The sequence below is a fragment of the Culex quinquefasciatus genome, chromosome 2 (assembly GCF_015732765.1).
Source record: "Culex quinquefasciatus strain JHB chromosome 2, VPISU_Cqui_1.0_pri_paternal, whole genome shotgun sequence".
Lineage (NCBI taxonomy): Eukaryota > Metazoa > Arthropoda > Insecta > Diptera > Culicidae > Culex > Culex quinquefasciatus.
The window spans coordinates 166,163,246-166,186,392 of record NC_051862.1 but is presented as its reverse complement, the minus strand read 5'-3'; the positions used below and the strand labels follow the sequence as shown (position 1 = coordinate 166,186,392).

At 36.3% G+C, this 23,147-nt stretch overlaps 2 protein-coding genes across 4 annotated transcripts in view; one reads left to right on the top strand and one right to left on the bottom strand.

Annotated features, from left to right (window-relative positions):
• LOC6051146 (calcium/calmodulin-dependent 3',5'-cyclic nucleotide phosphodiesterase 1A) overlaps nt 1-23,147 on the top strand; it is a 660,139-nt gene that overhangs the window by 12,553 nt on the left and 624,439 nt on the right. The window lies entirely within an intron of this gene.
• Nucleotides 3,320-20,912, bottom strand: LOC6041962 (larval cuticle protein A2B). The gene is made up of 4 exons (XM_038257825.1): nt 20,797-20,912; nt 5,077-5,157; nt 4,498-4,614; nt 3,320-3,987 (listed from the first exon to the last, which is right to left on the bottom strand). Exons 1-4 carry the CDS (start codon nt 20,806-20,808, stop codon nt 3,574-3,576), a joined length of 624 nt encoding a protein of 207 aa, XP_038113753.1. The 5' UTR covers nt 20,809-20,912; the 3' UTR covers nt 3,320-3,573.

Sequence of the window (23,147 nt, the reverse complement as noted above, 5' to 3'; positions counted from 1 at the left end):
GAATTGCTCTATAGACGTTTGGAGTAGAGAGCCTATATGGAGAGGCGAAATGTCACTCTCAGGGTTCCAATCGAACTGTCAAATCGGGGTTCCAATCGAGCAACAAGATCATGCAAGAACAAGGTCGGAATCAATTTAAAATAGTTTTTGAAAACAAAACGAGACTTATAACAATCACAAGTATTGTGAAACTGTTGGTGATAATAAACTGGTAGTTTTTATTATGTTTGTGCTTGTTCGGTAGAAGAAAAGTGCCAGCACCAAAGAAAAACTACAAGTTTTTCAGCCTTAAATTTGAATGACTTTGGTTGTTTGAAATTTCTCCCAGAACATTTCATTTCCCTATGTAGGTCCCTAGTTTGGAGGTCCTTTTAGCTATGTGTTGGTAAATTGTGTATAAAGACACACAATTGGTTGTTCAAACATTTCTAGCCGTTAAATTTCTTAGAAAACGACCTGCTTCAAAAAAAAAAAAATACAGTTGAGTAACGAAAAATAGAACAACCTTGAAAACTATTTCAGTTCCTTTTTCAATGAGCACAAAGTTTTTTCGGAAATCTTAGTACGCCAATTGGAATTGAGTACGCCATCAAATTGGGCGTCCAATTTTATATTAAGTCCCTTTGACCAAAATTCTAAACCGTCACCATCCCGAGCAGGGGTAAATAACACGGGAATACCAAATTTTGGTATTACTTGGGCAAATAACAGCGACCAAAATGTGCCCTTGGTTGCCCAGTAATAGATGGTAAAATACCATGAAATCATACCAAAATCTTGTATGTGTAAGGGCACAACAATACCAAACCATGTTATTCCAAGGGTAAAATAATATCTCAAAATAAAACCATTTCAATACCAAGTTGAGGTCTTCTGGATTTTTGAACATTGCTTGAATACCAAAACTTGGTATTGCCATGGTTTTATTTTGAGGTATTCCCGCGCCCTTGGAAAATCATATTTTGGTATTTCTGTGGTCTTTCACATACATGATTTTGGTATGATTTCATGGTATTTTACCATCTATTACTGGGCAACTAAGAGCACATTATGGTCGCTGGTATTTGAACAAGTAATACCAAAATTTGGTATTTTCATACCATTTTTAGTGCAGCAGTTGCAGTTAGTGAAAAAACGGAAATTATTCATATTGAACAGCCAAATCTACTCACCTGATGATTCCATGTTGTTATTAGTGATATTCTTCACCACACCGAATGCATTTGTCATTGATGAACGGCCTGTGCTTGAAGTTCTTGAAGCTTCTGAAAATAACAAGATTGAAAAATAAGTATTATTAAAATGAAACTGAATTGAAATTCACCAAAATTCATTAATCTGTCAATTGACTCGTTTTTCAAAGTATTTGGTTATCCCGACTTAGAGATATTTCAACGTTTTTGAAAAAAATATTAGTGGGTATATCACACTAATTTTTAAAATCATGTTTAACATTATTGGGTTTCAAGTCATTTAAGCGCAAAATTAATTAACTCGTTTCAGAGTTTCAGAGAAAATTGATGAAACCTTTCGATATTCAAATAATACCAAAATGTGCCATCCTGACTTAAAATTTTTTCCACAATTTCAAGTCATTTCTGTAGGGGGTATATCAAAAATGTTTAAAATCAAGTTTGAAATTTCCGGTTTTGAATGAAAGCATTCGCTTTGAGACATCATTTTAGCGCAAAATTAATTATTTTGTCAAAATTGGTCAAAATTTTCCCATAGTTTCAGAGGAATTTGATAAAACACCTCAATACCAAAATAATACCAAAATGTGCCATCCTGACTTAGAAAATTTTCCACAATTTCAAATCATTTCTATAGGGGGTATATCAAAAATGTTTAAAATCAAGTTTAAAATTTCCGGTTTTGAATGAAAGCATTCGCTTTGAGACATCATTTTAGCGCAAAATTAATTATTTTGTCAAAATTGGTCAAAATTTTCCTATAGTTGCAGAGGAATTTGATAAAATACTGTAATACCAAAAGAATACAAAAATGTGGTGTTCGATCATTGACAAATTCTGCAATTTTGCAATATCAAAACAATACCTTAAATTGGTATGATACCACATTTTGTTCTTGCATAATCCTTAAGACAAATTTTAAAGGGTCCAAGAATACCAAAATTTGGCATTGATACCAGAGAAAGGTATTATTACGCATTTCCCTTGTTATTTACCCATGCTCGGGTATTTCAGGCTGAAAATTATTAAATAAAATAATAAGTCATTTTCCCAAACAAACTTCAACGATCAATGGCAACCCCAAAACCTTATGCGATTTGGCTCCCTGTTCACGAATCCGAGATCCGTTTTTTAATAAACCCGTGGCGGATGGGCGTCAAGACCCTTTTTATTTTTGAACATGCGAAAAAAGAGGAGTTTTTCAATAATTTGAAGCCTGAAACGGTGATGAGTTGGAAATTTGGTGTCAAAGAGTCTTTTATGTAAAATTGGATGCCCGATTTGATGGCGTATTCAAATTTTCGAAAAAAACTTATTTTCCATCGAAAAAAAAAAATCAAAAAAAGTTTGAAAAACTCTGCCATTTTCCGTTACTCAACTGTGAAAATTATAGGAACATGATATTTTAAGGAAAATTTAATGTACTTTTCGAATCTACTTTAACTCAGAAGGGTGAAGCCATAGTCTCACTCTTCCTGCTCAGCGGCATTCGCCAGAAAGAGACGACGATGATGACGATACCGACTGAACACAAAGCGATCTAAGTCTACTGTTCTCAGGCTGGAAAAGATACCAAATTGTCACACGTAGCACTAAGGTGGCTTGAGACATCTAGAATCTCAAGGGCCTCAGTGGTACAATTGGCAGTGCGTCTCAGTACTAATGAGGAGGTTGCGGGTTCAAGTCCCGCCTAGAGCCCGGTGATTTTTTTCGCTTCGTGGATCAGTTGGATACCAACAGTCGTCGTTTCTTTCGAATGTCGTCCCTAAAGTCTGAAGGGTAATTTTTTCATTTAGAACAAAATTTTTCATTTTAAAATTTCGTGTTTTTCTAACTTTGCAGGGTTATTTTTTAGAGTGTAACAACGTTCTACAATGTTGTACAGCAGACAATTACAAAATTTTTGATATATAATCATAAGGGGTGCTTGTAATTATCAGCATGTAATCTTCACAAGTTATCGCGATTTTATGAAAAAAAAGTTTTTATCATGACAGATACGTATTTCGTTTACTTGCATAATTTATCAGTGTTCTGTTCTTGACTCGAGTTAAATATCTTCGGCATTCATTATAACAAGTGATTCAGGGGAATTTCGGACTTTTTTCAAAGGACTACAAAGATTTGTTTTAAACTTAGATGACTAATTGTACACGTACAAAATACTTTATTGTAAAAATCTCATCTACAGTCGCTACCAGTGTGTGCGTGTGAATGTATATCAGTATGAGTTGTCAACAAACAAAAAAACAGAACAAGTTTGAGCCATTGTAAAGTGTGAAGCCTACACGATTGCGGGCAGGGCGATAACTTCCTATCATGGTCCAAGAATCTGAGCGCAGATGATGCCAATAAATCTTACTTAAGTGGGGACAGGTCCTTAATGGTGGAGCAGTGTGTGGGACAGCAGTGGCTCGTGGTGGACGTAGGCCGGGGCATGGGCGTAGGTGGTCAGGGCTGGGGCATGGTGGGCCACGGCAACGGCTGGGGCATGGGCGTACGCGTACGCTGGCTCGTGGTGGGCAACAACGGCGGTGGCCGGGGCATGGGCGTACGTGTAAGCTGGGGCGTGGTGGGCGACGACGGCCGGGGCATGGGCGTAGGTCACGGTGGGGGCGTGATGGGCCACGATGGCAGGGGCGGCGGCGTAGGTCTTGACGATGGCAGGGGCAGCGGCAACGGTCTTGACGATGGCGGCATCGGCAGACTTGCTCACGACGGCGTTGAATCCGTTGACGGGGTCGGCGGTGTAGTCGACGGTACGACGGGTGCCGTCGGGTTCAACCAGGGAGTACTGTAATGAGTAGTTTAGTGGAATAATCAACTTTTAATTACTGAGGGAAGGTAATCCGACACATCCTATGAAACGTCATTATCGAACTTTTAAGCTCAGCAAAGTTTGATTAATCTACCTTTCAAATAACTTCACAAAAGGTCGACCAACTTTCACCGCTCAGTGTCCTCGCAAGAGGACCCTGTCTCAATAGCTGCTCACACAAGAGCCCACACTCAACGCTACTACTTTGGGACGACATCCCATCGTCGTCACCATCTCCAACAAACATGGTACCGCTATATAGTTCCTGACAGCTTTAAACACCGTTCCAGCAGCGGATGGTGAGGTGAACCAAGAGTTGGTTAGATCTCATCAGAGCAGTGGGTTGTCTGTACCTGACCTAGTTCTAGTCTCGACAGTCAATAGATGGCGCTGCCGGGTTGCCTACCTTTCGGGAGCTTCTTTCCCCTCAAACTAGTTCCCGGGTAGAGCGAACTCACTGTTTATTACGAGGCGTGTGGTACGTACCTGTCCCGACACAACATCACCGTCGCGGGTCTCGTGCTGCTGCTTGTTGTCGCCGGTGAGCGAATCCTTGACGTCGTACGAGAAGCTGTACTGGGGATGGGCGTCGTACTCCTCGGTCTAGGGTGGGGGGAGAAGAGAAAATGGAAGGTGAATTTTTGATGAAAGTGGTTTTGTAGTGCGAAACTACATTTTGAGTACATTTAAGGTTGCATTAAAATGATTTGATCTGAGTAACTTTTCCAGATCAACTCCAATCATTTTACGTTCTTGGACAAAGTAGTTCAACCCGCCTCAAGTAACGAGTTCAAACCAGTCAAGTAAACTGCCTGCTCCGCAGGGATCGACTAATTAGCTTCAATCTTGCACCGATTAAATCAGCGACAGCAGCTGGAGACCGGTTACGGTTCAGCACGCCAGGAATTAATTAAACTGTGACTGTGCCTGCGGGAGTTTCCAGCACCTGGCACCGGGTGGGCCATTCCTTTCAGCCACACACCAGCTTCCCGTCATCGTGGTGTCGGAGTTCAACTTGTGTGCAGAAAAAAGAAGCAAGCAAAAAAGCTGGAAACACTTTCTTACCTTGACAATGGCGGCGGCTGGGGCCACTCCGATGGCCACCGAGTTGACACCGACGGCGACGGCAGCGAGCACGACGAGGACCTGTTGATATTCCGAGGGTGGTGCGGGGTCAGAGGTCGGGAGTACGCCATTAGGTTCAGGTGATGACGGAGCGACGAACCGTGCGATGGGATGAAAAAAGGAGAAGATTTGGTTGGTTAGTTTCGGTTTTTGATTCCTTCGGTGTTTCAGGGTGACTTAAGTGACACTTTTACGAGGGGATTAAACATCCCCTGTGCGGGACCCAGAACAGTGTAGATAGAAGAGGAATTTCTTAGATTTTATTGTACTCTATTTAGTTTCATAATACGGATTTCAAGACTTGAAAAATAAAGAACTTGAGAATTGGAAAAACGGGACTACATTTCCAACTTGTTCATTTACGTATTATTAAATTATGTCAGTCAAAAACCCTTAACTACCCCCTTACAAAAGGATCTTGCTGACTACATCTGGTATGCTTCAACGAATACTCATTCGATTTTGAACTGAAAATTTCGACCTTCACCAATGTTCAACTCCAAGGATTGTTCTCTAGTTTGGAAAAGTCTCCACCTGGTTCCGTTTTCCCAGTCCCAGTCCCAGTCCCACGGCAGCAGTAGCAACCATCAAAAAACACCTGAAACTCGATTTCTCGATATCCGGTGCTCGGAGCCAGTGTTTCTGGCCAAAAGCTTCCGGTCCATGTGGAGCGGAAAGTGGAAAGCATTTATTTCTATTTTTGGCTAGGTCACCTCAAAGAGGGTAGGAAAAAGCTTTCGGCAAGGTGGACATTTATTTGCATCTGGCTTCTGGTCTGGGCTCCGGGACCAGATGGAAGGACTTTTGGCTCTGAATGAGCTGGTGGAAGAGAGCATTTTCCGGTTCGATTCCTTTGTTGGAATGTGGGTGGATTTGGAATGCTTTGGGGAGTTTGAGCATCAAACATCATTTGGAAATGAGATGGATCGGGTTTCAGCTGAAAATTTATAGCTATCGTTTTGTTATTCGGAAAATCTTAAACTCAACTGAATTTGGTCAATGTCCTGCAAAGAGTTTAGTTAAGTTCTCAATTATACTCTAAACTTAAGCTATAATAAATTATGTTTAGAAGTGTATAACAAACTGTTAGCCGGGATATTTGTTACACGGAACAAACATTGAAAAAAGAAGTTTAAGTTTGAGTAAATTCCTATTTGCTTGGCAGGTTAAGGATTCGGTCCTCAATACAGCCAATTTAACTCTCACTATTTAAAAAATATTTTACAAAAATTTATAAGAATTTTCCTTGCTGAATTCATACACCCAAAACTGGCAGCGCTAGTCTGAGAGAATGATGGTCTCGAGTCGAGAGAATAGTGGTACCATTCACGGACGCAGAGAACACAGCTCGAGATGGGCGATAGAACTATTCTCTCGAGGTTCATTTGCAAAAAAAGTTCATCCGTCAAACAAAAAACCAAAAGTGTCGACAACGGGAATCGAACCAGAGACCTATGACAAACCAATCCAATGACTTAGCTGCCTCGGCCACAACAGCTTGGTGACCAAGGAGAAGTCAGAAGTCGATGTATGACACTTGTTGGAGATTTATTGATTCAACTAACGAATGAACTCATTTGTTATGATGGTGTGAGTTGGTACCATTATACTATCGATTTTGGCTCTGAGCCCTCAATAAATTTTGAGAGAACGATTATCTCGACTCTGAATTTTGGGTGTAGTAAGCTAATTAATTAAATGATTTCAATTCAAAACGCTGTTAATAAACTGAACAAAGTCGATCGATTTCATGAAATTTCAATATTTATATTTTTTTGAGGGCTTTCCTATGTCCAAAGAAGGTATTTTCTGTCTTCGACAAATCGATCAAAGACAATAAAAAAATCAGTTAAAAAATACTCTTATTTCTTGTTGTTTTGAGAAAATTTGCTGGATTAATTAAAGGTGGAAAAGGTTTTTTTTTGATAAAGATTTCATGTTTGTTTATGAATGGAAATGGTTTTTTTTTGCATAGTTTGGAATTTACTTCTCAGAGTTTTAAAAAAAGGACAATGCCCATCAATTTTGATTCTTAGTTTGTTTTTGTAATTACAATTTTGCGAAAAAATACCTTCAGTTTTACATCTTCAAATGTGGTGTAATTAAATTTGACCTCAAAAACTGCACCCCTGGCAGACGGTAATAACAAAATTTATGCCATTTCAATAACAAATACTGTTAAAATAACAAAAATTGTAATGGAATATTCTTGCAAAATCCATTTTTGCATAAGAGTTTAATAACTGTTAATGTCTTTCATAACAAAATTTGTTATTGGTCTGTTATTAGCTGAAAGCAAACACAACTTGAGAATAACATTTTTTGTTATGGAAAGTTATTACCGTCTGCTCTGGACATCACCTGTCTATTAGAAAAATGAATTCTTTTTTCGATCCATAAAAAACATTTGAGCCTCTTTGTTTTTAAATATGATTAATCTGGTAGAATTATTTTTTAATATGTGTGCAAAAAAACATTTTCTGAAAATAATAAATCGTAAATATGATTTAAATGAGGAACAATTATTAAAAGAAAATGAAATTTAAAATCAACTTTAACGGAATTCATTTGAAGAAAAAAAAAACGGTCTGATCCTCTGCAACACCGGAAGAAGATTTAAAATATTTGAAGAATGAAAAATATTTACGATGAATTTAGTTTCTATATTTTCACAAAATGTTAAATTTTTGACTGGAAAACAAGTGCGGTTCTCTCTAGAACAAGCAATTGTTTTGATATTTTTTTGTATTTTTTAGATTTGGGAAACACTGAGTTTTTCTACCTCAACATTTGAAATGGTCCAAAAACACGAAATTCAGACCATATTTAATGTAGGTTTGCAGAGAAAACATATTTTTTCCTGTTTTGGCTTTTCATTCAGAGGCTTTATCTTAGCAACCATTGATCTAGTCTTCAATGTTTATGAAGCGAATTTATTGGAAATTTTCAGAAGTGGTAAACTTTGGTCATGATTTGTACAGATAAAAAGTCATTATCAACAAACAAAAAATAGGTAGCTATAACTTGAAAACTTTGCACGATACCAACATTATTGTAAGTACTTTTCAATTGAAAATTTGATTAGATATCTGAAAAAATAAAGTGTAAAAATTATTTCAACTTTTTTGAATTTTTTGAAAAATGTTAATTTTTTAGAAAAATTGGCAACACTTCTAAACAAATTTTGTCTAATTTTTGCTATAGCTCAAAAGATGCATTTTTTTCACCTAAAACATATAACAAAAAAAATTAAAAAGATAATTAATTTTGGGAAATTTAACTCTTTGTCCTAAAGTGGAAACTTTTGTAGAGCGTAACTATTTTTTTGCCTTCCTCACCAAGGTAAGGTTATAACCCTGCTCTAAAATGAACTTTCCACATAAAGCTCACAGACCCACCTTCACGATTTTGGGTGTTTGAAATTTCTCCCAGAACATTTAATTTCCCTATGTAGGTCCCTGGTCGCATTATTCTCGGTTTTGGGTTCCATAGATCGAGTTAAAAAAAATAGTTTCTATAAGTAGTTCAAAAGTTATGTATACAAAAGAATTTTCGCAAATGTTAGATAAATAGCCGGAAATCATTTCAAAAAGCATCATGTTATATGATAGAAAATCGAAAGACCTTTCCAACAAGTCTAAAATAGTGAAGATCTGGCAACCCTGTCTTAAGTTATGACCACTTAAGTGATATTTATGTACTTTTTTGAAGTCGGATCTCACTAATTTGTATGTAAGCTATGCCGGAATCCATCATCCGACCTATAGTTGTATAGGTAATTGAAAACCGTCCAAACGATTACAGATAGAAGATCTGGCAAATCTGTCAGTATTGTTTGAGCCAGATTGAAATTGAACCATGTTTTCAGCGTACTTTGTTTCCATTAAATTTATAATACAGATGGAAATTTATTACAAGATTTTTTAGTTAAATTCATGTTTGGTGAAGAATGAGGAAGTCAAGAACCTAATTTTTGAATATTTGAAAAGAATTTTGGTTTACACAGATGCATAACCTGTGTAGACGAACTAATGGTGCAAAACATTCTTTTAACTAAATAATGGATATATCTACCCCTTTTTCAGTTATTTTTAAGTAATTTTGAAGCCAAAAATCATCTTCTAGTTCGCAAGCTTTTTTCAAAGTGCTGAGTAATGGAAGAAGGGGGCACTTCTCATCCTCTGCAGTAAATCCAAAATCGTCCACTTGATTCAAAACCCAATCCATTTGCAGGGGAGGTTAAAATGGTGTGTGTTTTCGACTGCGTTAAGGCGTTCAAACCAAACCCGAAAGTGAAAGATTACTGGCCACAGTGCTTCAACTGGGCTGCCTGCCAATCCACTGATTAAATATTGACAGAGGGTTTGCCCTTCCAACCCGTCCCGTCTACCGACCACCCCAACACTCGAAAATCTCCAAGGGGAAGGCGTCCGGATTGCGGTTGAATAAATTAATCAAATTTCGGTAAATTCTAATTTGGGTGATGGCATTTCAACAAAACCACAAAACTGAGCGCCGGAAAGCTAGGTGAAGTCGAGTCGCTTCTTGACGGTTGATTTGCATGATGGAATTTTAAGTGAATGACTTTCAGATAAATTTAAATTGGTAGAAAAGTTTCAAGTCGCGCTCAGTACGCTTGGAAAATTTATTAGATGTTTTTTTATTCCAATTTCAAATGTCGCTTTTTGTCAAACTGTGTGGCATTTTTTCGTGGAACTGTCATCGGGAGGGGGAAATTGTTTTTCCGCAATCGAGCGTGTGAATGTGTTGGCTGTGGGGGAGGAATCCATACTTCCAACCACGTTTCGATCCGCAATCGCGAAATTTGAATGAATCCGCACAATTTTGGCTCGAACTCGCGGAAAATTCCAGTTCGATATGGTTGGGGGAAGGAAGGTATTCTTCTATTTGTGCCGATGTCAGCATCAGCTTGATTGCAAACGATGAAGCTGTGCGGGGCTGTGAGTCTGTATAGACTGCTCTGTATACTGTTTAGAGTTGCATAGAACTTGCTCGGTTTTGCTGCACGGTTGATTGCATTTTCCGGTTTTGACACATTTTCCAAAGAAACAATATCAAATGATGCAGCTTGGGCGTGTGTTCAGAGTTGCAATTTCGGTCTGGAGTTGGTTATTGCTGATTGTGGAATTGATTTGAAAATGATTCTCTCTACTTTGAACTTGAACTTGAAGTTTTTTGGCTGGGAACATATTCCCAGAATTATTTTTTTAAATAGATCATCCAAGATTAAACAATACTTTCATGAATCTCTCAATAACTGTAATTCTGTACCGAGTACTCAATCAAGAGAAAAGAGAAGAGGCCTCTTTAGATTATCTGTCTCTTGATGAGTGAACTGCTGGTAATTAAGAATTGACTTTAATTAATAAATCATATTCCATGTATCACAAGCTCCTCTTAAGCTTCTTATCGAAAGTATTTCCTTTCCTCAAACAATTTCTCATTTTCAAACACTCTATAATCCGGCATCAGCTTTCTCCGTCCATCACTGGTCGGATAATCTGCCACCTCACCACCCACTTTGCACGAGATTATGAACTCCAAGAGCCGTCATTCTGTGTCTCAAGTCCGGACGAGATGACATCCGGCAAAGGTCATTGCGGGGGCGACTAAAAAGGTGATAATTTTATTCAATACACCACCACTTCGGACGACCCTCCTCCTTCTTGAAGTACTTGCTAATGACGTCTCTGGTCATCTAGACCCCTGCCCTCTGCTCTCTTTGCTGGTTGAGCTTAAAAACTCCCACGGGGATCTTCCAGCGCCCCCGATGATTGTTTCCGGTTTCTCAAGTCAGGCCTCATAAAGAAGCAGAATAAGGTTGTGGAAAAAAACTGTGCGGGAAGGTTCATTAGAAAAGTTCGAGCAGTTTCCGGTCCTGCTTGGGCTCGCTCTGGTTTTGGTTGCACCACTTGGCCAAAGAGGGGGTAGCGATTTAATAAAATTCTGTACTCGGGAGAGAGAGACGGTGAACTTGGTACTTCGGTGCGACCTGGAAGGCAGGGTTTCTAAAGTTGACCAACGATTCAAAAATGATTTATTCACAAGTGCGCTTCCAATTGTGAGCTACCACTTTTCGCAAGCAGTAAGCAATCGATCGCTCTAACCAGCGATTCAAACACTTCGTGACTTGCTCGGCCTACTCCGCTCGTCAACGACAGCTCGACACTCGTTCAGTCTGCACTACCACAGTTGAGCGTCAATTTGAATTATTTAATCGTGTTAATTGCTGTCAAATTTGTTTTTGATGCTGTGGGCCTCGTGGCGCGGTGGTTAGCGGCTTTGGCTGCCGGTCCCTAAGTTGCTATGGGGCGCGGGTTCGATTCCCGCCTTATCCTCCTGGCCTTCTATCGGATGGGGAAGTAAAACGTCGGTCCATTTGCGTAAAAGAGGTTTTGGATGACTCACCACACATAACCTTCGGACGCCTAGAAATGAGCAGAATCTTGCAAAATAGACCACAAAAGACCCAGGGGTCGTTAAGGTGGATTGCTTTGCTTGTTTTTAGCAAAAAAAAGCTAAATCTTTTTAAAAACTTTGATTTGAAGCAATCGATTCAGCGATTCAAATCGCAGACTATTTTGAATCAGTTTGGAGCGACAAAGCGAAACCGGCCTGACTGAGCCGATTTGAGAGAGAGAGATAGGAGAAGAGAGAGCATTCAGATGTGATTGGTGTAGTAGTGACAGACGTTATGAATTCATCAGAGCAGATTTGCGTCGCGTTCGATTTGCGCTCGTGAGAGAGCGATCAGAATGAATCCTTGAATTTAATCAATCTTCATGGCAATTGAACCGATTTTAATTGCTAATAAACAAATTGCTTATTCAATAGAGGAGTCTCTTCAACAGTCTCTTCGAAGCTCTCCTCAGTGTGAGTAAAAGAGTACAAATTGGTGGGAGCGTGGAGAGCGTGACGTTCACGTTAGGCAATGAACGAATAAAAAGTGAGAGCTCTTGTTGCAAACAGAGATAATTCTCAAACTGTTGTGAGAAAAGTTGTTCTCGTTGATAATTATCGAATCATGCAATGAAAGAAATTTTACTAGATGAGTTTAAGCACTGATCTATGTGCGTCACTTAAAAGTTAAAAAATAAAATAAATATCGAAGAAAAGACATCTCAAATTTCTAGAACCTCTGCCTGCCAACTTGTAGCTCACGAGCAAACGTTTATAAATGTTCCTTCTAGCTTTTGTCATGAAGTACCACCGTGGTACTACCACGACCCATTCTTCCTTTCATTTGACGAGACGACGGTGGACGATAACGATCGCCTTCTCTCCTCTCATGGTTTGGCATCACTGCTGCTGATGATGATGGTGCTGATATTGGTAATGCAAAATGTATGAACCTGTCAACGTCGTCCCTGTCTAGGTGGACGACGTCGTGGGTGGTTTTGCCACAGACAGTGTTTAAAAATATACATGTATATATTTTATCATGGTGTGGAGCTTATTTAGAATAATTGATTTGAAAAGTGGAAGATGTAAACTTGAACTGTTTCTGGTAAGTGAAGAGCATAAGACGAAGAGATGAGAGAAAAGATAGATTAAGAGAGTGAGACCGTGATAGAATCATGGAGTGCAACTCTCAATCTCATCGAAAAAGCTTTAAAAAGCAATCACTGAGAGAGAATTTCGAAAAAAGAAACGATTACCTTTTCTTTCTTGTGTGAAATGTTAATCAAATAATCGCACTAAAACATCCATCGGTTAAACGACAGGCACCACTAAAGGCGAACAATGTTTGTAAACAATGAGGAAGTATTCCAACATGGCGGCGCTGTTGTGTTTAGTTAAAAAGAAGATATGAGAAAATGATGAATTATAAAAGAGATACCATGATGGAGCGCAATTCTCAATTCTCACTCTCAACTTTTGATGGAAGAATCTTCACCGAAAAAGCTTCGCTGAGCAATCACTTAGAGAGAATTTCCAAAGAGAACGTTCCTTTATTCAAAACAGTTGAGCTCACTAATACATCCACCGGTAAAACGACAGACGCCACTATGAGTTGTCACGTTTCGCTTACGAACAATGCAATGTTTGTAAACAATGTGGATTAGTGAGAAGACTCTCATTTGTTTGTAAACAATGTAGGTTAGAGAAAAGATGCTCTTTTTTTGTAAACAATATGGATAAGAGAGAAGATGCTCTTTTAAAAGTTTGTGAGAGAATTTCATCATCGTATTGTAGTCTCTAATTGAATTTTGAAAATCTTATTTTGAAACAATTATCACTACTTTCTACTCTGAGCAAAGTGCGCAACCGAAATTGAGTGATAAAATTCGTTCGTGATTATCTGCGGCGAGTGAATTTTCATAACTGCTTGCGGTTAAAGCTATGTTTTTCTAAAGGACCCAAACACATAAAGGCGGGCATCAGCATCATCACAATCATCAAGTGTGTTAGGCAGATAACAGTAACGGTAAAATTTTACGACATGGAAATGGCTTTATCGTTTCCTCTCCCAACGAGCTAGATTTTCTCGAGAACGCTGATGGTCTCAGTCGGAGTAATTTTGTACACAGACAAGTGAGCCCAAAGTGAGACCAATCTTCCAGGATTGGGGTGCGTGACGGAATAACTTTACATAAATGTGATTGTTATTTACTGTGTGAGAGGGTCATTTTGGCAGGGGAATGTGATCCTACATGTAAATGCGTGTAAAGTTCAAGAGATTAGTTTTTTTTGTGGTTAGGTTTGGTTCAGGCTCATTTATGGCTACGAGAAACTTGCTAATGAGAGGTAAGATAATTTCCTTTTTGTTTCAAAAACATTTATTTCAGAATTGAATAAAACTTTTTTTTGTAAACAGTAACAGAGAGCTTGTACAGGGAATCGAACTGAAGCCTATTATTTAACGTAATTTTGAGCGTGATAACATTTGATGTCAGAGTTGTTTCGTTTGGGTGTAGACAAGGAAATACCATCGGATGTCTCCCATCGATCTAAAGAGGCTAATTAATATTTCATACTACAAGATGGGATACTATTTTGGGACAGTTTCCACTCCTCCGGAAAAGGGGAGATAATATGATGAAGTATGGTGATTAAAACGACGTGGTTAACTGGAATGTCAGAACCATATTTGCTATTTTGATGCTGTCACCCTTGTTTGTGATGAGGTTTGGGGAAAGGTTGAGGACCGATTTGTAATCTCCGGAGGCTGTTACCGGGAGAGTAAATTGCTTAAGGGAATTCTAAATGAATAAGTAGGTTAGGAATGTGGATGTGGCTGAGAAAATTAATGGCATTTACTTGGTTTCTTTGACTGGATCAGATTACTTGACGCTGGAAGAGGTTATTAAGTTGTGTATTGTGTTTAATGTTTCGTTTAAATTTATCGTGATTTTTATTTTATTTATTGCAAAAAATGGAAGTGCTTTAATTCATTATGGAAACTTTTGATTAGGGGGTATCGACCTAATGCAAATGATTCACATAAAAAATGCAAATCAATTAAATTGATTTGAATTTCTGGAGAGAAACACAGCAAAAGATTTATTCAGAAGTTACCAACTTTTTAGATGTGTCTACAACAGTGTTCTTCATCATATGGAAATTTCTCTTCTTCAGGAATCCATCAAATACAGATCCACAAATCCGACCGGAGTTTTAGCTCACCGTAAACTATTTCCATCGGTGCCATTTGCAGTTTACCCTGGAACGAAACTTTTCCTCAAAAGCCAAAGCAGAGACCATTCCTAATTGCCACAGATTGTGGCACAACTTGTACGTTTTAGAAGGCAAATTCTAACAAAAAAGAACGAGCACACAATTTTAACCCTTAGCAAAAGTCGAGTTCGAAAAACGTGCTCGAGAGGAATTTGCTCGAGTTTAGTGTAACTTTTGGTGTAACCAAACCACACTTGCATTTTGAGAACCACAACTTGACAAATCCCTTTCTTCACAGAATGAACACAGGTTGGATTGTCACCCAACAAGTTTAGCAAAAAAGGATAAAATAAAGACGATGATTGTAGTTAATTTTGATGTTAAAAAATTCTCAAAATTATTTTTTACACTTTTTTACAGTGTGTCAACCAAACTAGTTGCACAAGTTGCACCCCAAGAGAATTTTTAACCATGAACTAGACGGGAAACTACACAACTTCAACATAAATCTAAAGTACCACCAGAAGCAACTGCCGCAGCACCATCGCCGCCCAGACCAAGTGAAAACTTTTTACCGAAGGGTTTTGAAATAAAACTTTAATTAGCTTTTCCCACTGGGACGAGCAACCCCGAGCAAACTTGAAAAGGAAGCTTTCTTTGAACGAATAAAAAAAACTAGGAAAAAAACCTTCTCGCAATTTCGCTACAAAGAAGACGCTTTTACTGCACGTTGGATGTTGTCAACTTTAGTCCCAACAAGATTGAGTGGAAAATATCAACAAAACAACCAACAAGTGATACCATTTCCCCGCTCCCCTTCCCTTGGCAAGAAAACGGGGAAAGGTTATTTTTAACGTTTTCCCCCCTCTTTTTTTGCATCCATACAAAGTTTAAGTTTCTGGGTCATCGCACCGCCGCGTCGTGCGCAGGAATTGTGCACAAGTCCGCCCTCACCGCTTGCAAAAGCGATGCAAAACTCTGGCAAGAATTTGCAATCTTCTTTGGCGTTGGGCAGGGGAGCTGACGCGGGGAAAGTTTCGATTTGAGTTGGAAATTTTTCGATTTGTTTTTCCCATTTGTGTGGATTTTTTTTTGGCTGATCGAAATTCAAATTTAGTTGGAGAGTACTCGAAGATACTCACAGTTATAAATGATCGTAATTGAATGAATTATCTGTGTCTTTATTGAAATGCAAACTGGGTAATTTGTTTGAAACATTAGGCTGATATCTTTTAATTTAATGAAAATCAACTTTTAAATCAACCATCGAGGATTAAAACAAAACAAAATAAGATTGTGTATAGAACTCCCTAAAATTGATACTTCAAAAAAAAAAACCTTTCTTAAATCGTATATGTTATTCATTTTCTACGGAGTTGAGGGTTTTTACAATTGAATTTTGGAAAAAATATTGCCAACAATTGAGTCTGAAAAAAAACATCACAAATGTAACACTTTTGAATTATCTGAAGATTTTCATGTTTAAAATTCAATATTTTCAATTTAATTGGAAAGAAATCATAAGGCTTGGAAAAAAGAAAAATAATAATGCGCATAACTTTCATGAAACTTTTTTTTCTCAAAATTATGAAAAAGCTAAGGTAGAACAATAAGATGGAATTTAAAATTGAAAGTACTATTTAAAATAAACCTTCCATGACGATTGGGAACGCATCAACATGTTTTCATCAATTTGAATCAAATTTCACAAAAAATCTTAACAGGGGTGAATCTTCATAAATTTAAAAAAATATAAAAAAGAAATTGTGATTTTTTTTTTTAATTTTGGCAGTTTTAGAAAATCGAATCTGATTATTTTTAACGGGTTGAGGGTCGTTGCAAATTTTATTTCAAAAGTTGGCCTCCCCTTTTAAAGTTTCCTCGAAAATCAGGGAGCAATAAAAAATGTATTGCCTGAAATTTGAAATTCATACATATTGAAATTCTTCTACAATCGATTGCTACCTATTTTTGATGCATTGAATAATTATTTTTAGTAGATAGTAGATCAATTTTAAGTTTTCAACGAATATTTTATTTAAGAGAAATTGGTAGCTTAAAGGGATCTTATTGAAACACAATTTAGGCAAGGTGGCTGTAAATTAGACATTTAACAACCAGAAGTAAAAGAAATTAGATGAGTTCATATGAAAATATTTCAAATATATAAAAAAAAAAAAAACATTTGAATAATTTCATGGTAGTTTTAAAATGGAAAATTAATGTCACATTCAAAGTTTAGCAATTGATTCAAACATTTCGATTTTTTGCCTCATACTTCGAAATTTGACATTTTTAATTCCTATTCTACTAAAACTGAGAGATGAGGGATTTTAGTGTAAAATGTCAATGATACTTTACAATAAAAACAAACAAATAGGCTTCAAAGGTAAATTAACGTTGATAACTATGATTTAATAATGTCTGCAATTGGAGTATAGAAAAAGTAGAATTCAAGGTTGACAATCGATAAAATTATCGTTTTACGATCGTCGGGGCGTGAATGCGTTTTCACCTCATTATAATTTTCCAATTTTTCAAATTTGAGTTCTTCAAAAATATTCGGTTTATATTTTTAATTTAAGTTTCAACAATAATGTGAAAACGTATACAAAATTTTGTTTTGTTTGATACCCACATTATAAATTATGAAAATTTTAGTATTTTCGAAAATAAACCGTATTTTGAGAAAATTTTAGAATAAAAAAAATATAAACAGGTGATAAAGCTTACAAAATTTCGCTTCGTTTGATACCCATTTTGCAAATTTTGAAAATTTGAGTATTTTCGAAAAGTACGGTGTGAAAATTTTAGCTTCAATAAAAAAACTTTAAAAAAAATTCACTTCACAAATTTTGAGACGAGATTTGTCTGATCACGCCTTCCGTCGGACGGGAAGTAAATGTTGGAAGCTTAGGTGTGAAAAGAGGTTTGCAATTGCCTCAACAATCAAGCCTTTGGACACCTAGTTTCAAGTAGAATCTCGTTATCGAGAACGCCAAGGCAATGCTGTAGAGCGAGTAATTTGATTTTTTAAAAACAGTATTTTGAGAAAATTTTAATATTTTCAAACAAAAAAAAACTTTAAATAGGTAAAAAAGAATATTTATTTTTTCTTCGTTTGATGCCAATTTTGAAAATTTTGAAAATTTTAGTATTTTCAAAGAAATACGGTATTTTTTGAAATTTTGGTTTCAATAAAAAAAACTCTAATAAAGTGAAAACGCAATCAAAATTTCATTTCGTTTGATACCCATATTGTAAATCATGAAAATTTGCGTATTATCGAAAAAATACCGTATTTTGAGAAAATTTTAGCATTAAAAAATATAAAAAAGGATGAAAGCTTACAAAATTCCACTTCATTTGATACCCAATTTAAAAATTTAGAAAATTTGAGTATTTTCGAAAACTACGGTATTTTGTGAAAATTTTAGCTTCAACAAAAAAAAACTTTAATAAAATTCCACTTCGTTTGAAACCCATATTTTAAATCTTGATAATTTTAGTTTTCTCTAAAAACGGTATATTGAGAAAAAAATAAAAATTTTCAAAAAAAAAAACTTATCAAAGGTAAAATGGCATATTAATTTTTGCTTCGTTTGATGGCAATTTTGAAAATTTTGAAAATTTGAGTATTTTCAAAGAAATACGGTATTTTGTGAAATTTTGCTTCGTTTGATACCCACATTTTAATTCTATAAATTGAGTATTTCCGAAAAATTACGGTACTTTGTAAAAAAATTAGTATCTTAGGAAAACCTATAAAAAGTGAAATAGCCTACACAATTTCTTTTCGTTTGGTACCCATATTGCAAATTATGAAATTTGAGTACTTTCGAAAAAAACGGTATTTTGTGAACAATGTTGGGTAAATTATTTTCAAAAAATGTATTCTTAGTGGAAGCATTGAAAATTTAACATGACATGATTTTTTTCCTTGTAGAGCCTTTGAGTCACCTCATGACACGACATGGTTGAATAAAATCGATTTTAGAGAGATTTAAAAATGAGTTACCGTCCACTATCGGCGATAATATTATAGCCGATAGAATTATCGCAATGACGATGACAATAGATATAATTATTGTTATCGTTATCGAGCATCGATAATTTTATCGCTAACAACTTTGGTAGAATTGATTTGATTTTTTCCAATGGATTGGTTACTTTTAATTGTTACATTTGAAAAAAAATCATTCCTAAAAGATTATTATTCTTATATTAGTAACATTTAAAAAAAGGTATATAAATGTTCAATTCAATTCATTATATTTACCGAAGTAACAATTTTAGATTTTGTGTGATTGGCTGTTCCATAGAGATATGATGTTCCTTGCAACTATTTCTTTTTCATTTACCGCATGGTAACAGAAGATTCTTTAAATGCAAATAGTCAAAAACTAGGGGAAATTTGGCCAAAAAAACCTAGTGAGATCGTAACTTGGGGTTCCTTAAAACTAATATCACAGAAGATTATGTTTTTTAGATTTTGCAAAGCAAACACAATGTTTTAACTTTGATCAAAATTGATAAGAATTAGTTTTTTTCCATGAATATATCATTTATGATGTAATTTTTTTTAACTTTTAGTTTAGATTCTTATTTATTATGAATAAAAAATAAGATTTGTTGTATAGAGTATATAATTGCAGTGCTAAGACCTTTAAAATCGCATAAATTACATTAAATTTTCACCAACTCCAATTGAGCACCGAACATAAATTTTCACCCTCAATCTCATCTCCGAAAACCTGCACCACATTCCTGAACTGCAATTTCCCCCTCGCCCCAAATACGACGCGAGTAACACGATAGTAGCTGCAAATTTCACCCTGCAATTCAAAATGTGTGTACGTGCAGGTAGGTATGTGGTTTCTTAACCAAAATTCGAAATGGAATTGATTTTCGCCCCAGACCCGGAGTTTGTTTGAGGTTTTCCACCGTTGAGGTGGGCGAAGAGAAATCGAATGCTTTCGGCGTTGAATTTGCAATGTAATTTTATCCGCTTTCAGGATGCCTCCCGGGGGGAGGCTGATGGTTAGCTAATGGCGCTTTACTTCAGCAGGTGGAAGGAATCGGAAAACTGTGGTTGGGTTTTCCCTTTGAGTTGAGGGGGTGGGGTGGACTGTGTTTGGATGGGATCCTGAGTAAATAAACGAGGACCTAGTCCAATAGATATAGCTGGAAGAGCACGGTGATGTAGGTTGGTGAAACGCTTCATGATGATCGACAGATGGGCATGCCGGTGGGTCGATTACCTGATTGAGGGTGCTTACCTATGCAAACGCACACTAAAAGTGTTGATTTAGTGTTTTATGTAATGCGTACCCTTGTATTACTTGAACTTTAATTAATATTACAAATTCATGCTTTATTTCAGAATGTTTAAAAGAAAAGTAAATATTTTTTCAAAAGGTTTATTAAAAACATGAAAATGTCATTTCAAGTTTATTCTGAAAGACCACAACCGGTGAGCAAAACAGGAAATTTGATGCTCAACAAGATTCATCTTTCAGCAGAAGACTTTGACAGACGATTCCAACCGTTTGCAAAGTGATTGAAATCGAAGGAAATGCGATGTGACACGATGATTTAAGGACACCTTCAGGGAATCTTGCAGTCAGGAGCTTGAAAGAAACCTGATACTTTTTTCAGGTTTTTTTTCAAACATTATCGAATTGAAAATCAAGTTAAAATATTGAATAATGATTTAATTATAAAACATAGGAAATTATTCTAAATAAATTCCATAACTTTTCATTTTTCAAAGAACATTCATTTGTACAACTTTTTTTTTAGCAAACAAGTAGAATTTTGCTTTTTCCAGGAATGAAACTATTCAAAAAACGACACTTCACTGGATTCGCACTGATTGTCACTCCTCAACAAGGAACATGGTTTTTTCGATGTTCAATGTGCTTCGATATTAAACGATGAATTTGCACTCGAATGAATTCCTTCTACACTGTCTTATTCCCCAGAACTTCACGTTACTTCTGCTACAACTTCAAACGTTACCTTTGAGAACATTATGAGTTTTCGAACAAAACTGGCGTTTCTTCAACCGAACAAAAACAAAAAAACACTGTTGCTGCAACTGCGAGAGCTTACTAAACTTTGATACCATTTCGCTGCAGTTTACGCACTTTATATACCAAGCTTAACTGGGCCCGTTTGTGTCACCCGGGTTTGGGTCCCCAGCAAACAAGAGCACTATCAAAAGAGAATTCACCCCCACCCTAGTAGCAGTACGCAGTCAGCAGGCAGAGGCAAAAGTTCAACCGGCATGGTAGAATCAATCTCGCGGGCCGACCGACCAAATCGACTTCTCCCACTTTGTTGCAACGAGTAGAAAAAAAAAGCTTCGGTGAGGAGAGGACTGCAGAGAGCACACAAGCTTCGAGCTGATCGCGATAAGTTCTTGCCAGCTCTGAGTGGTTTAGTTGGGCTGGGGGATTGAGCGTAGTGGCACTCTCTCAGGATGTTGTAAGTTGCGTGTAATTTCGCACGTGGGATGGTCGCGTGAGGTCGATCATAAGTAGTTTTTTTTTGTAAATCAGGTAGTAGGATTTTTGTTAAATGTAAGAGTGTTTCAATATTATTGACAGTGCATGTTTGTTTAAATGCACAACACTAAATTTAACGAAACTAAACGAAACTATTGGCACTACGCCCCCCGGGGCATGGCCTTCCTCTAACGTGGGATTTCTGCTCCAGCGCCTCTGACGAGACAGGAGAAACCGGGACCGACGTTTTACTTCACCATCCGATAGAAGCTCAGTGGATAAGGCGGGAATCGAACCCGCGTCTCATAGCATCATCGGGATCGGCAGCCGAAGCCGCTACCCCTGCGCCACGAGACCCACGCTAAATTTAATTAACATTAATTAATTAAAATAATAAACATTAAATTTTAATCTTTAATTGAAGTGTTCAGAAAAGATAGTTAAAGAGTTACTTCCAAGTAGTTGATTTTATCAAAACGTAATTGACCCATAGAAATGTTTTTAACGAAGATTTTTGTGTTTGAGAGTATAAGAATTTTTTAAATTTACTGTAAATTGATCTTACTATAACATTTGAAGGTATTATCAAGATAGTTAATTATTTGAATCAGCTAAACTGCCCATGTTCGCATAAATGCCCCATATGTAAAAACAACAAGTTGATTAAAACGTGAGGCATGGATTTCCTCCAGATTACTAGAACATAGAACTGCATCAATAACTCAAAAGTGATATAAAATGTATATGGGACAGTTATAAAAAGGCGATTTCAAATTTGAAATTGTGCATCTTGCAACGCGTTTTCTAGTAACATATAGTTTACATTCGGTTGCTACGAAGTTTCAGGACTGAGTGGATTCAATTGGCTAAAATTTTGGGTGTTGAACCCCAGTATTCTGTATGCATGGCGTAGTCAGGTTTGAAATTATTTTGGAATTATTTTCATGAAGTGTACAGTGTTTTTTCGCTAAGAAAAAAGTTTATTTAAATTAATATTCTCAAATTAATCTCTGTAAATTGACACTAGTCATGCACACATGCACAACTTATTTGGTCAACAGAGACATATCGCGATAAGATATCGTGGTGCTCGGTTTATGAACTGTTGTCATTGAAATTTTCAAATCTCAGCCAGTTTTTTTATCCAATCAAAAAATATAAGCTAAAAATCATAAAACCAAGCATACAAAAACTATATTTTTAAGGTTGGTTTACATCTTTTCAAAAAAAAAAAAAACATAAAAAAGGTTGAAATAACAGACCATAGTCTCAACATTTAAATGAAAAAAAGTGTTTAAAAATGCATTTCACACTAGTCTAGTTGTTTTGCACACATTAGTTTTCAAAAAATGTAACATTCGACGAAAACAAAAATCTTAGCAAATGAAAAAAAAAACTTTTTGCGGTGCTGTATATCAAATATTGTCAATAACTCTGATGATTTTTGAATAAACCCAAACATGCTCAAAATGATTCTAAAAGCATGGAATTACATTTTAAATGAATTTTCATTGAAATTTTTTAGTTTTTCGGAAATATTTTTTTACCTTCTGTTCTTTCAGCCGATTTTAAGGGGAGGGTAACAGCCTAATGATAAAAATTTATATTTCGTCTTTTTCATAATTCATTTCTTATAGTAGTTACTTTTCTAATAAATTCCCTAATTAAATATTTCACATTTTAACGCAAAAAATGATGTGCGGAAAAACAATAATTTCGAAAATTAACGATATGTTCAATAGAATAAAAAAAACTTTTCGGGTTTAAAAATTCATGATTTTTGGAAAAAAAAACGTAAAAAAATATTTAATACAAATTTAATTTAAATTTAAAAGTAATTTAAGGAAATGTTCATAAAAAGCA